Raw genomic sequence first — 15,022 nt, forward strand, 5'->3', positions numbered from 1 at the left:
TCACAACCCATGAACTGTGACACTGTCCTGAAGACAGCTAAATGAAGGAGACCTAAAAGAGCTCAGAGGAGCTGCAGAAAGACTCCGGGGTTTCCAAAAGCATCTGGTCTGGAGCCAGGGTAACCAAGGCTGTCTGTACCCCTGGCACCCTGCCATGTATCAAGGCAACCCAACCTTGCTGCTCACCTACACAGAGAGAGGAGAAACACATCTAGTGGAGCAGCAAATCCAAGAACAATAGCAATGAGATTAAAGAAGAAGAGGGATTTGGAGCAAAGGAAGACTTAGCATGGACAGGATACTGTGGATTCAACAACCCTATTTCTCTCAAAATTCCTTTTTATTCTGGTAATTTGCTTTGCCAAATGTTTTTGAGGTATTCTACCTGGATTGCATTCATTGGCAACACTCCTTCCAGTCCAGGATTTCAACAGAAGTAATGGGATGACAGTTGTTACTCATTCAAGACACAGAATTTTGGCATAAGAGATGGTGATTTGTGTACTGTTTCCCACACATTGTCCCAGCATACACAGAGAAACAGGCAGGTCACTGACTCTAAACAATGATATTAAAGACGATAAAATGCTCCATAGAGGGGAGCTGTGGAGTTGAGTGATAATTATCTGTGGAATTGTCACTATATGTAACTCCTTTCACATTACATATAGTGAGTTTTCCATTACCAATGCAAAAACATTGGTCAGTGTGGCTTTAACCAAGGGCCAGACTTTTCCTGATCTTTACTAAGTACTAAGAGTTCTCTTAACATAATAATAAAACCGCCAGTCTAAAAACTAGTTGCAAGTTGCCAGGAGCAAATGTCATAGAAAAAAACAAATCACAACAGTGAAAGTTTTCCCTTCTTGGTACATTAGGTTGGCAGTACTTTATGTAGATACAGTCAACAAAAATGTTTCCTCCTTCTTTTATAGCATAAACTTTGTGACCTTAGGTTTTTTCAGAGGACAGGGTTGCGATCAAAAAAGAATGCTGCAGTGTGAAAAAACAATAATTCTGGATGTACAAACTGACTTGTGGTATAACAGGTCACTTACCACAATATGATAACCATCCTACCACAGCAATATCAACCAGAGTCAGATGGAGGTACCCCACTGGCACTCAGTACCAATCACCACAAGGGGAGCAATTACTGTAACATTAAATAGTGATAAACACCACTGCACAGTGATCGTCAGAACATCAGAGCTGTCACCGCGTCATCCGTCAAAACCACGCTTCAGGGTAGCAACAGTCAGGTAGTGATACATTACAAGGGACAGAAACAGGTGCTACAGTAGACTCTAATTACTTTGTTCTATCAATTATGTACAAATCCTTGCATGGCCTGGGGTCTGCCACACACTGCTGTGCCTCCTACTCACTCTCTGCACCATCCCAGCTGTGGCTACACAGCAGTCAGTACTTTTCAACAGTGCTTTGTGCGGATGCCTTGAGGTGACTAGAAAGGTTTATTTTTCCAAGGCTGAATTCATACGGATGGAACAGTTTTCAAAAAAATAAAGAGGAAAAGAAAAAATCCATTCTGCATATCCCACTGACATCTGAATTCATGCATTATATCCTCTCTAGTAACAGGAGTAAATTCTTTTCTCTTCCACTCAGCCCTGTAAGCATCAGTTTAGACACACAGGTGCTCTGCTGTTTTGTGTTTTCAAGCTGTAACGGTCTTCCAGGCACTTGTGGTTTCTGCCTTTGTTTTGCACACTCCTCAAGTTTTCTCTCAGCCGCTCAGTGCACAAAAACATTATGCTAATGAGTGGGTAGACATCTGGTTCCAGCTCAGCTTTTCTCTAGGTGTTTAGGCGTGTGTGTCACTCATATAGGGGATATGTTTTACCTACAGTAGGTCAGATCTCTAAAACAGAGGCACATATACACGAATGTCAGACTGAACCAGCTGCTGCATTGTGGTCATCATCGTAAAAGAACAATGTTTTGTTTCTCCTTTCTTTCACCCTCCCCTCATGGAACTCATCATAGTATGATATTGCGTTAGGTGTAGTGACTCACACTCCTGGACGAGCATGTCATTCAGCAGTGAAGGATAGTGTCAAAGAGATCCCTGAAATAGATAGTGTTGACCCTTAAACTCACAGTTTAGGAGGTATTACTATGATGTGTCCACTGAGGCAAATACAAGTAAAACAATGAGGGAAAAAGAGAAGGAAAAGGGTTAATGTGAAGGCAAAGCACAAGAAAAAGAAAGTGAAAGAACACTCGTCAGATACAGAAACAAAGTTTTTAATCAAGGCCAACAGTAACAGTGTGAGAATATGTGAGTCTAAGCTGTGGAGCAGTAAATACTGTATACTTATACAACTCTGGCGTACTTACAAGTATGGCACCACGTTTGAAAGGGCACGCTCTTTATAATAGAGAGGTGCTTGGAAAAATATTTCTGTTTTCACTTTTGAAGTGGTTGCCCTTGACTTACTTTTCTAAATACCAATGAAGGATCAGTATATTCTGCTTCATGATTAAAAAAGAAAAAAGAAAAAAAAAAGTTTGATTAGGACTTGTAATCAGCTTTGAAAAGATTGTGTGAATTAGAAGACCTAGTCTTCCTGAATAAACTGGAAAAATAATTTCAATCATCTACATGAAGTTAATTATCTCGGAATTCCAGTTATTAGAAAATGGTTTTGCATGAGGAAGAAATTTGTTATGGGAACCACAGTTCACTGATAATGAAATTTTACGGAATTTCATATGTTCAATTTCCTTATTAATGTCAGAAGCTTATTAATAAACCTTATGTTTGACAAAATGGAATTAAATTTCACATACAACTGGTGAGTATCTTGTTTTCAGGAGTTATTTATTGTTCGTTTTTTTGTTTGTTTTTTTAGCATCGAGAGCACACACACCATGGATTTCTATGTATTTACATTGTCTGCTTCCAACATTCTGACCAAAATCTCACGTCAGAGGTATGTCTTGTTATGCCAGTAAAAAGAACAAATCATACTATGTTTGTTTTCCTGTTGATGAAGAGTGGATTAATTCAAAACATTCTCTCATCATAAATATCCCCCACAATGTGGGTTAGGTTTCCCACCCTGGGTTTTGTCTGGACTGCTCTGAACATCAGGTTAAATTATTTATTTTGCTACTGTATCACTTGATTGAAGCCGGATTTGAATGCGTATAACACAATTTGTTCATTTCATGTAAAAAATGCTGTCTCCTAAAAGAGACTGGATCTGAGGTTTAGACTAGTTCATAACTACTGGAGAGAAAAAAATTTTTTTCATTTATCAAAATGTAATAAAGTTAAGTTAATAAAGTAAACAAGCATCTCTTAATAGCCTGTTATATTGTTTTTGGTATAATTTCAATGATATCCAGTGAAACCAATAGTGTGTCTGCAACATCCAGTGATACCACTGAAGTGACTCACCAGACGCAATGAAGCAGCACACCTGCCAGAGAGCAGCAGTCACAGACTGTTAACCTCAAGATCTGGAAGTGTTTGTGAGTCAACGAAGCTTCACAAACTCTGTCACCATCTACTTTTGTCAAAGTTCGACTACATAAAGAGCCCTTTAGCTTCAACTTAGTGATCTTAAGATTCACACTAAAGTGAGCTCTAGCACTGCCCTTGGCCCTGGTCATAAGGTAAGCAAACTAAAGATTTTGATTCTAAAATATGGAGAAGAAGAAGAATTAACAGCTCCCAGGCTCTTTAAATTACCATTGTGCTATTGTTACTCAAAGTTCATTTGGAAAATCTATGTAACCAGCCTGCAGACTGGAAAATATCATCAAATCTTCATTGAAGTCAATTAGACTAATCACAGCAGTCACTCGACTGCTATGGAAAATTCATTCAGTAATTTAGTTGATTCATGTTATTTTCAAAGGTACCAATACCTTATGCACAATGTACATGCTGTGCCGCCGTCCAACAATATCATAATGGTACTGACACTGGTGAGCCAGCTAATGTAAATCATTTTCCAGGAAAACTGTACTTTCTTTGTTCCTGCCTCATGCTGCCATTTAAGGTTCCGATTCAAAGATAGGAAGTTTTAAATATGAGGTTTTGCTTGTGGTTGAAAATAATGAAGTGAGCCAAGGAGGATGTAATCATGTATTGTGGTCATATCTTGTTGCTTCTGTCTAAACTTAGGAATAAAAAAAAGAATGCAGCACTACTTTGTGTTGTCAAACAACAGGAGCAGCAGTAGAAATACGTATAGTGACCAGCAACCTTATTAGTGTTGGTAGGTGTGTCAGTTATGTAGCCTCATTTACACAAGCATGGTTTTTGTGTTCTATCCTTAATATGATGCATTTTGCCATAATGAATCTTAAAAAAGTCCAGTTTACACTCTATACATTCTGCAGTTTTTATCATAAAAGCATTTAAAAATTTATTGTATTTTATTTCATTTCATTTTATTTATTCAGTTATTTTGTAAGTTTTAATATAAAAATAAGTCTGCATGTGATGGCCAGTGTCCTATGGATTTAGTTTATAAGCAGCTAAATTAACAATTCTGTTATTATTATTATTATTATTATTATTATTAGTAGTAGTAGTAGTAGTACCAGTAGTGGTACTTCAGGACTTTGTTATTATCATTATTATCATCCTTGATTGTACTATATCTATACAAGTACTGTTTAAATGTTGGTAGCCATTATGTATGTCATCTTTCATCAACTTAAAAGGGTGCAGAGTGAGAAGGTGCTGAATTTCTGTGTGCACCTGTTTTCATTTTGTTCATATAGTGCATGTTATGATTATTTGGATCATGGTCTTCCATGTGTTGCTGTAACAAACAGGAAGTAAAAAATTTAAAACCCCTGAACGAAAACAAGCAACAGCTGAGTGACACATTGTGTTTGTGTGTTTGTGTCCTGTTTTGACGCAGGCACCTGCTGTAAAATGACCCTGCAACAATTAACTCCAGTCAACTGTGCAAGCCTCCTGCAGCCTGGCTGCTCTCTGCTACAGCTGGACGGGGAAGTTCTCCTGTTTGGCCAGAAAGGCTGGCCAAAGCGATCATGTCCAACAGGAGTATTTGGGGTTCGCTTTAAACGGGGTGAGATGAAGCTGAGGGCCATCTCCTTCTCCAAAGACTCCTGCTACCTTCCTCCATTACGCTGTCCTGCTGTTTGTCGTCTCGACCCCTATGACGGACTTCCAGAGAGTTATCTCATCCACGGCGGCCGTAACCCAAACAATGAGATCTCGTCCAGCTTGTATCTGCTGACCATGGATAGTCGGGGCTGCAATCGTAAACTGACCCTGTGCTGCAAAGAGAAAGAACTGGTGGGGGAAGTGCCAGGGGCCCGATACGGCCACACAATGAGCATGGTTCAAAGCCGTGGGAAGACGGCTTGTGTGTTATTTGGGGGTAGATCCTACATGCCTGCAGGAGAGCGGACCACAGAGAGCTGGAACAGAGTTGTCGACTGTCCTCCTCAGGTGTTTCTGTTTGACCTGGAGTTTGGCTGCTCTTCTGCTCACACTTTACCTGAGCTCTGTGATGGACAGTCCTTCCATGTGGCCCTTGCTAGAGAAAACTGTGTGTACTTCATTGGAGGTCACTCGCTCACCTCTGACTCCCGACCCCCTCGCCTCTTTTGCCTGCGTGTCGAGCTTCTGCAGGGCAGCCCCGTGCTCTCCTGTGAGGCTCTGGACACTGGCATATCCATCTCAAGTGCCACAATCACCCGTACAGGTCCCACTCACAGATACATTATCTTAGGTGGATATCAGTCTGACTCCCAGAAGAGGATGGAGTGCAACACTGTGATTCTGGATGAGAAAGGAATCCACTTTGAGACTTTAGAACCACCTAAGTGGAGCCAAGATATCACCCATAGTCGCACCTGGTTTGGGGGCAGTGCTGGGGATGGAAACATCCTACTCGCTGTTCCGACTGAAGGAAGGCCTTCCCAACCAGATATGCATTACTTCTATCTGGTGAACTTCCAGTCAGAGGCAGAAGGAAAAGAGGAGGAAGGAACCCTGGGCTGCAGCCAGGAGTCGACAGATTATGATGACTCTACACCTCTTGAGGACTCTGAGGAGCTCTACTTTGGTCGCGATCCACATGAGCTGGAGGACAGCAGTGACGGAGAGGGGGATACTTATAACGAAGAGGATGAGGAGGACGAATCACAGACAGGCTACTGGATCAAATGTTGCCTGAGCTGTCACGTGGACCCCAACACATGGGAGCCATACTACTCGACAGAGCTCCACCGGCCAGCCATGATCTTCTGCTCCAGAGGGGAGGGGGGACATTGGGTCCATGCCCAATGCATGGAGCTTTCTGAGACCCTGTTGCTCAGACTCTCTCAGGGCAGTAAAAAGTACTTCTGCCTGGATCACGGAGGCCTACCCTACCAGGAGATGACCCCACCTCGACATGTCATTCCCCTTAAACGCACCCCCATGAAAATTAAAGACCGGAGAATGCCTCCAACAATCAAGATGTCCCCTACCAAAAAGACATTTTTCAGAAGACTTTTTGACTGACGCGATTCTCAATGCATGTAGATACTCACTGTTAAAAATGCAATGTAGTTTTCTTCTTTATATTAAGTGAATGGAAAACATCTAATCATCAATATAAAAACATCTGATCTGCATGTGAAAAATATGTGAAGACATCAACAAACTGCAAACTGATATTTATTGTCCATTGCATATTATATTATGTAAGCAGGTCTGACTACAACATTTGTGGCTTGTATTTTTATCAGTTGAGTAACATTTCATTGTCATTTTGTACTGCATGAAGGACCAGAGGTTTTACTCCTTACAAATGTTAATTGCAATGTTTTCTTTTTACAATTCCTTCTACAATTAAATTGATAATTAATGAATGGAAATGTACTGAATGAAATTTGTGATGACAATAAACAATAACCAGACTCAAATTCTGTGTCTGTGTTTATTTCTAATGAGTTTTCACAAAAGAAAAGTGACAGTAAGTTTATAGTTTGCATTTTTATGGATAGATATATTGTATTCAAGCAAGGACCACAGTGAAAATAAATGAAATTAACATTTCCTTACTCTGGCTTCCAGGGCCAAATGTACCTGAGTTATGTTTACAATTAAATCATTTATAATTAATGAACAATACCCAATACATAAATCTGTATGCAGTTACATGTGTAATGAAAAAAATAATAATTGAAATGCAAACTGAAATTTAAAATTCATGTTTTTTAAGAGCTTTCACAATCTTTATATGTGATATTTTACGTTGACTGGCCCAAGTGTTTTTAGATTGTTTTCACTTGCCGTATAACAGTTCATTGTTATTCAGAATTCCAGGACCTCAGTGAAAATAAGCAGTCAGCGCAAGAACAAATGTACTTGAATTATGTGCTACTAATGCAAAAACACAAAATCAATTATAAATTGTTTAATAAAAACAAACCAGAAGATGTGAGATTTTTGTCTTTATTTATTCTTTTGTGGAAACAAATTCTAAAAAAAGTAGTTTAAAAAAAACCTCCCTCCTCCACAAAGGTGATTCATTGAAAGGATGGTAAATGGCCTGGTTCAGTGAAAATACAGCAGAAAAGTGTGAATATAATATAGCATTTAAAAATAAACAATATGTGTAAAGGTAGTGCAGCTTCAGTGTAATACTGCACCAGTATGCAAAATAAATCACCACAGAGAATCTTCCTCCTGCAGCCCCAGTAAACAGTTTACCTGAGATTTAGTGTAGTATGGAAAAACAAAATGAGGAAGTACATGGTAAAAAGTGAACAAGTGGAATTTTGTGAATCATCCATCATCCATTACTTTGGAAATGCAATTCATTACAGCAAAAAAACAAATTTGAGACAAGTTGCAATATAATGCACTCAAAACATGATGTTATTGTACAAGTGTGACAACTATCAAATGAAATGTGAATATTTCACAGCTGTCACATGGTTAAACCTGTGACAGTAAAAAAAATCATTCAATCAAATAAGAAAACAAAATTGCCTGTCACAATTCAAAATGGTGAGGGCGGAAAAAGACAATATAATCAATCAATCAAACAAATAAAGTTGCCAACAAATCAGTTTAAATCAGGTCTCTCTTGCTCCAGCCCCATCCCTCCTCTCCTCTGTCAACCATGGCGATGAAGAAATATCAGCAGAGAAGAAGAGCCAGGTTATATACAGAACTTTAGAAAAACCCCTGCCTGCCAGAAAGTCCATGGGATATTAGGCTCCGTAATGGACCATACTGTATTTTTATGATATCAACAAAAAGGTCAGTATATGCTTTATTCTATGTGAAGAATTCGAATAAGTATCATCTATCCTGCACTGTGCAAAAACTTAAAGAGATAAAAATTGGTTCAAAGTGACCTGGCATCTATTCTGGCCCTCAGGGATCACATGATAAAGCACTAAAGTAATCTTTTTCAGAGGGCACTCATGAAACAAAGAACATTTGGGTCTCTGTGATTGTATTTTGCACCAGCTCAAATGATATATTAATACAGTGGCCACAAATGTGGTCTTTTTAACACAATTTCCCTCCATGACTTACAGTGCTTTCATCTGTTTCCATAAATATCCTCACTATATAAATTCATAAATGTGTCATATCCTTGCTATACAATAAACTGCACCATATTTCACAGACGGTGAAGATAAAGGAAAGAAGTATCCCACTCGGAGCAAGCGAAAAGAAACCTGAGTGTTGTTCCCATATTCCACTGCTGTCCCATCTTTGCTAACAAAATAAGGCAAGACAAATTTATATGTATAAAACCTCTCAAAAACAAGGCAGTTCAAATGCAAGCAAACATTCAATGGTGTGAGGATAACGTTCTGTAAATTACTCAACTTAAGTTAAAGAAATTGGTTATTTAATGAAATGGTCTTTTGTAAAATCCAACAGTAAATGATGTTTTGTTTAAATTTGCAAAGATACTTAAATCACAAGAAAACCTCAGAAATTCTTTCAGTCTCCTGCTCAAAGTATTATAATGCTGGCTCCATTGCCCAGTTTATTCTAAATCTTAATCAATGGATATTGAAAGTAAATTCAGAATTTATAAACAAGTCCATATTATTGATAGAGGCAGTTAACAGATTATACAACTATCAACTATCAACAAAAGCAATCAAACATTAGTATTAAACATTAGTACTTAAGGTTCACATCAATCAAAAATCATTAATTTCCAGAGACATATCCTCCTCATCCTGCATCTCTACTGGGTCAATGGTAGCTTGCAGAGCTTTGGCTGAGTCCTTGTGAGCCTCCATGAACTTCTGCAAGTACTTGGACGTGTAGAGCCAGTGATGTTTCAACACATCCTCGAGTTCAAAGGTCTTTGACTGGCGTGCGTTCATCTTCCGAAAACGCCTGAACAGTTTGTTTGCTGACTCGTTCCCCTCACTGGCCCAGGCTCCTATGGATCCATCTCTCTCAATGATTTCAGGCACATGTGCCAGGGTCTTGTGTAGGTAATTGGTTATCTTTCCATTGTACCTGTATTTGAAAGTGGAGGAGAGGAGGTCAGCGAAGCGCTGGGAGTTAAAGCTGTAGCGGCACAGCTGGTCAGGGCATTCCTTGGCTGGACAGGTGGCACGCCACACAGGCCTCATCTGGAGATAGAGCCTCATAAGCTCCCTCAGGGCCTCCCTCCTCTCCTCTGAGGGCACCAGTTCACAAACCACCTCCGCAGCCTCCATGGTCATTAACCTGCGGGCGTAGTTCCCATTCATCCTCATTACCGGTTTAAGCTTCATCTTCTTCCTCAGCTGTTTATCTAGGGCTGCCCTCCAGCTGCGCCGTTCCTCTCGGCTGGGGTTGGCCTTCTGATAGACCTCCCCGATCTCGTCCTGGAAGATTTTGTAGAACTCAGTGGCATTGCCAATGTCACAGTGTAATGCATCTAGCATGGGATGGGTCTCCATGAAGGGCTTGGCAGAGACCCCTTTGACTCTGTCTCGCAGCTCATCTACAGACTCAGAGAAGGGGTTGGTTCTCCATATTTCATAACGTTCTAGGTTCTCTTCATGACAGCGGGTGATGGAGTGTAGCACCATGTTTTGAGAGGCTTCTGCCCGACTGGCATCACACAGAGTGCAGATATATGTGGACCCCGAGGACTCCAGGCCTTCCATCTCTCGCACCATCTTCTCATCATATCCAGTGCCTCTGAAGTGGAAGCGGAAGGAGCGAGGCAGGCCGCCAATAGATAGGATGAGCCTGCTCTCTTTCATTGCATTACGCTCTGCAACTATAGGCCCCAGGACAGCTGTGAGTGTCTCGTGGTCTGACTCATCCACAAACATCAGGCAAAGGGGCTTACAGGACAGCTCTGAGTTTGGCTTTGGCTCAGTGAAGATTGTAACCTTCTCCTCCTTATCATCTGCCACAACAGAGATAGACATCACAGTGAAAGAGAAACGTACAGCCTTCTCGGGAACAGCTGGTCCTCCACCGTGCTTCTCGCTGACATCCCCCATGCCATCACAACATTCCTTGATCATGACACTAAAGCCTGAGGTGCAAGTGCTGTCTTCCATCCCATTCTCTCGCAGCCCCTCCACAATGTCCTCCTCCAGATCCTTTAATGCTGACACCAGTGCCACATCATAGCGAAACCGCCGACTTATGGTGTCAGCTGGGGAGTCATCCACCGAGGAAGCCCATCCAGAGAGCCCATTAATGATGCCAACATTGCAAGATGTAGACACATTCTTGAGAGCTGGCTGCCATTCAAACTGGTGAAAGCCAGGGAGAAGCTCCTTCTCAGCAGCTCGGAGGGTGTGCAGGGGCTGAAAGATCTGGCGGCCACTGGTGGCCTTGACAGTCCGGTACATCTTGTGATACTGGCTGCAGCTCAGGAAAGTGTTCACACGAATGGCCAAGCACACTGCAGGATGCAAACCAAGGCCTCTGCCTGCAGAGAGAATGAAAGGAGAGAAAGTTTCAGAGAGACCGAAAGAGGCAAAATAAAAACAGAAATATAAATGGAAAGTGAGAGGAAAGAACTGAGACATGGGGAGAATTATTTAACACCAAACTGTCACAGCCCATTTCTACTGCTTTGAAAGGAACTGCAGTATCTAACATTTCCTCATTTGATATCCCACATTTGGAGTCATTTATGCCATGAGACAGAGAGAATCTGGAATTTAACACCCAAATGTGAATGTATCATTGTCAAAAGCCCACAAGCCCATGATTACAAAATCCAATATTTCCTAATTTCCAAATGTTATAAGGGGACAGAGGGTTGAATCAGTGAAGCTGGCAAAAGTGATGTATTGGCTGCAGATGAAAACAGACACCAGCTGGCTTCTATTCCCCAGAGAGGAGGATGGTGCTGTCTGTGTAATTTGCAGATACAAGAGCTGCTGATGTTGTTTTGATTCTAACAGCCCCTTCACAAGAGTTGTTATTGTGCATTAAAGGGAGTGTGAGAATGAGAGACTGACAGACAGGCAGACAGAGAGTGAGAGTGGGAGAGAGTCAGGGAGGGGCTGGGCGTGTAACAGCAGTGGTTCAATAGACAAGAGATGGACAATAATGAAATACTTTTCAATCAAAATTATGGAAAACTTTCTTCTGTCTTTTCAATAGTGAACTTTTCATTTCATTGTTATTTATGTGATGACTGTATTCCTCAGAGGTAGGTGGAAATATTAATGAGCAGGCACTATCATGAGTTTCATTTCTTGTGAAACCTCTTTCTTGGCTCTGGGGGGTTATGTTGATTGAACAAAAAAGGCTTATAATAACCTCTTACCTTGCATCAAGGCCTCGAGCTCATCTGCCTGCCGGTGCTCGTTCCCAGATCTCAGTGCAAGCAGGAACAGTGTCAGACACACAGACTTCAGGTCGCCACCTTCCTCTTTGTCTGCAAACACCTTCACCTGGTTCTTCAGATCCCTCAACCGATGCTTCTGAGCACGACGTGTGAGCGACAGCAAGTGCTGACGGGGTCTTCCCCCTTTATTGGCCAGGAGGTAGTTATTAAGTTCTGATGGCTGCTTGTCTGCATCCTGGTCATTCAGCTCATGGTCCAGACAGTGGGCTTTAAATGAGTCAAGCCTCACCTGCTCACCACAGCCACCTCTGGGGCAAAGCACAGGCAGGGAATGCAGAGCTGATAAAAAGGCTTTGGCAGGTGGGGTGAGATCATCAGGCGTACAGGGCAAGTTGCAGGCTGGGCAGTGAGGTCCCAGAATGTGGTTGAATTTTATAATACAGCTGCGGCAGAAGAGGTGTCCACAGGGGGACTGAACTGGATCAAAGAGCAGGTGGTCACACACCAAGCAAGTGAAAGAAAAGACAAAGTCCACAGGGAGCTTCTCAGAGATCAACTTGGTACTCAGGTGGTCTTTCTGGCAGTGTGTGATGTTCCTCACCCATTTCTCTCTCTGGATGCTGGGTTTCCTCCAGCCCCTCAGCACCGGACCATGATGACGGTCTCCGAATGGTCTCAGAACTCTCCTCTCTCCAATGGCAATGCTGTCTGCGTGCTCCCGCCTGGTCTTTTTTGCTAGGCTCTGGGCTCTGGGAATTGTTTTCCTCCTCTTCCTCCCAGTCCGCTGGAATGAACATTTCTTGGGGGAGCAAAGGTGGCAGAGGGAAGAGTGGGGTTTCCACTCTGGGACTCTTATTCTGGAGAAACTGCAAACTCCCCCTCCTCGTATGGCAGCCATCCAGCAGCGATGGCAGAAGGAAAGAGGGTGGACAGATTCTGTGTCCTCTGTCACGTCCACTTTGAAGACTTTTAGGATGACCTCTGGCCAGTTGGTAAACTTGCAGCCCATTTTACGCAGGACACCTTTACTGGCCTCATCCAGATCCCCATGAACTTCATGCACTGGTCCCTTGATTTTCCTCAGGGCCATCCCACAGAGACGACAGAGACACCTTGAAAGAGGAAAATCAATGTTGTCAAAGTCTCAGAAAGAAATGTGTATGATATATTATAGATAATATAGTATAGTTACATCTGATCACCTGAGGTGGTTCATGTGGGTGTCCATTTCCTCTAGCTTCTTATCCACCCTCCGGCCCGGGCCCTCCACATTCTCCTTGCTTTTTCCCCCAAGGCATAATTTCATAACACTCCCTGGACCCACACCATTATCTAACTCTATTTTTGGAGCTGCAGGAGGTGAGATCCCTAACAAGACTCCTTTCTCAGGCTGTGTCTCACTGGGCAGAGGGGCCTTCTCCATGGACCTCACCCTAAACAGTTTAAACTTCCACTGAGAGTACTTAGAGTGGGGATGGTGGAGCTCAGCTGGCATGGAGGATCTGGGGCCATCTGTCTCCAGGCTCTCTTCCGCCATGATGCGACTTAGATCTTAGACCCTGGAGAGGAGAGGAGAGCTTAGTTTGATGCATTGCAAATGTACGAAAATAATTTAAGCTGTCCATGAGAGGACCATAAATGGATAAAGAGAAAAGATTTGAAGGTTTAGATCCTTAGATATCCCCCAGTGCCTTCTCAGCTTTGAGCCCATGACACAATCTAACAGCTTTACTTGATTCCTGTTGAATTTATACACCAAGTCTCCTGAAATCCCACTGAACAGAGAGTAGTGAGCCCTGACCAGAGTGCTGTATTATACCATAAGTGGCATTTAGATCTTGTGTAAAATGCATGAGACAAGCATTGGGGGATCGATACAGCACAAAAATCTTCATTTCTCTCATCTCCAATCCCATCGCTCAGGGAGCCATTGTGACTTTTTTCCTTTGACACAGCGAGTTTGCTAAATGGGCAACCTTATCCGTGCAAGGCTGTCAATCATTTATATTAGTCGTTTTCTTGGCTGGAGAGAGAATTGGAGCCCCCGGGAGCCTCTGACTGGCATTTTAAATGCTGAGGAAAAATCTGAGACACTGGAAACTTATTTCATAATACATAGATATTGACCAAACAGGAGGGAAAAACAAAACAAGAAACCATCATATTGAATAAAAATCATAAAGAATTGTTCCAAATACAACATTGTTCAGTTTAGAAGTCGTATTTCAACAGTCAAGTGCCCCTATGGTACAGCACAGGTAGGATCAATGATACTGCTGCACTGACAGACCTTATTTCATCTCCTCCCATACTATCTGGGTTCCATTACCAGTTCAGACAATAAAGCAGTCAAACAGTCTTAGAAACTATTACATGCATAGTCGAGTCTTACCATTGCACACCTGTAGTACACACACTGTAGCATCCTCCATCTATCCATCTTTCAGTGTTCTCACTATGTTTTCTCCCTGGGAGGCTTAAATCTGGCAGTCTCCTTCATTTCTTTGCTCTCTGTGTACTTCGCATGCTGAACTCTCCTTTGAGACAAGCAGCTGAGCCTGTGTGCATGTGTGTCAGCTGGGCTCTTACCTTGTTTTTCTGTCTCAGCTGGCATCAGCTCCCCTGGGGGGGGTCCTCTCTGCATGGGAGCACAAGGGAAGCCCTGGATCCAGGCCCTACACACTACACAGGCCGTATATGTTTGTCACAGTTTGAGGCATCTGTTACCAGGAGTTGTGGCTCCATACAATGGAATTGCTCCTGCCTGTCTCCTTGTGTCTTGTATTTATACCCTTCCTTTGATGGGATCCCAACAGTCAATTCCTGCCACCTGATACAGGCAGCTGATTAAAAAAAAAAAAAAAAAAAAAAAAAAAAAAAACAAGGTCAACCCCAAGACACAGTTGCAAACATGTGCATGTACAGAATCCAACAGCATCCCCCAAACAAACAACCTTCTACACCAGACCACAGTGATCCCCAGCTGGAAACACTTGTGTGTCACCTTTATCTCCCCTTTCTCATAGTCATCTGCAGGTTCGCCTCACCCAGGTGGCCTCACTCTGGCAGAAAGAGAGATACTATTCAAGTTATGGAGAGGATACTAGTGCAAAAGAAATGCAGTTGCTTGTCCCACAGGCAAAGACAAAAAACACACACAAAAACATGGATGAATACAGGAGCTGATGGACAACATAACAGTTTAGTGCATTAGCAACTTGTTAAAG

The 15,022-nt window shown here is 42.2% G+C and overlaps 2 protein-coding genes across 2 annotated transcripts; one reads left to right on the forward strand and one right to left on the reverse strand.

Moving 5' to 3' along the window:
- The first annotated feature begins 3,535 nt into the window (after positions 1-3,535).
- rag2 (recombination activating gene 2) lies at positions 3,536-6,893 on the forward strand. The gene is made up of 2 exons (XM_041038558.1): positions 3,536-3,645; positions 4,908-6,893. The coding sequence occupies exon 2, from the start codon at positions 4,922-4,924 to the stop codon at positions 6,521-6,523; it is 1,602 nt and encodes a 533-aa protein (XP_040894492.1). The 5' UTR covers positions 3,536-3,645; positions 4,908-4,921; the 3' UTR covers positions 6,524-6,893.
- Positions 6,894-7,452: 559 nt separating this feature from the next.
- rag1 (recombination activating 1) lies at positions 7,453-14,492 on the reverse strand. The gene is made up of 4 exons (XM_041038483.1): positions 14,385-14,492; positions 12,998-13,354; positions 11,775-12,907; positions 7,453-10,925 (listed from the first exon to the last, which is right to left on the reverse strand). Exons 2-4 carry the CDS (start codon positions 13,330-13,332, stop codon positions 9,178-9,180), a joined length of 3,216 nt encoding a protein of 1,071 aa, XP_040894417.1. The 5' UTR covers positions 13,333-13,354; positions 14,385-14,492; the 3' UTR covers positions 7,453-9,177.
- Positions 14,493-15,022: the final 530 nt, after the last annotated feature.

This window comes from Toxotes jaculatrix, chromosome 5, assembly GCF_017976425.1.
Source record: "Toxotes jaculatrix isolate fToxJac2 chromosome 5, fToxJac2.pri, whole genome shotgun sequence".
Classification (NCBI taxonomy): domain Eukaryota; kingdom Metazoa; phylum Chordata; class Actinopteri; family Toxotidae; genus Toxotes; species Toxotes jaculatrix.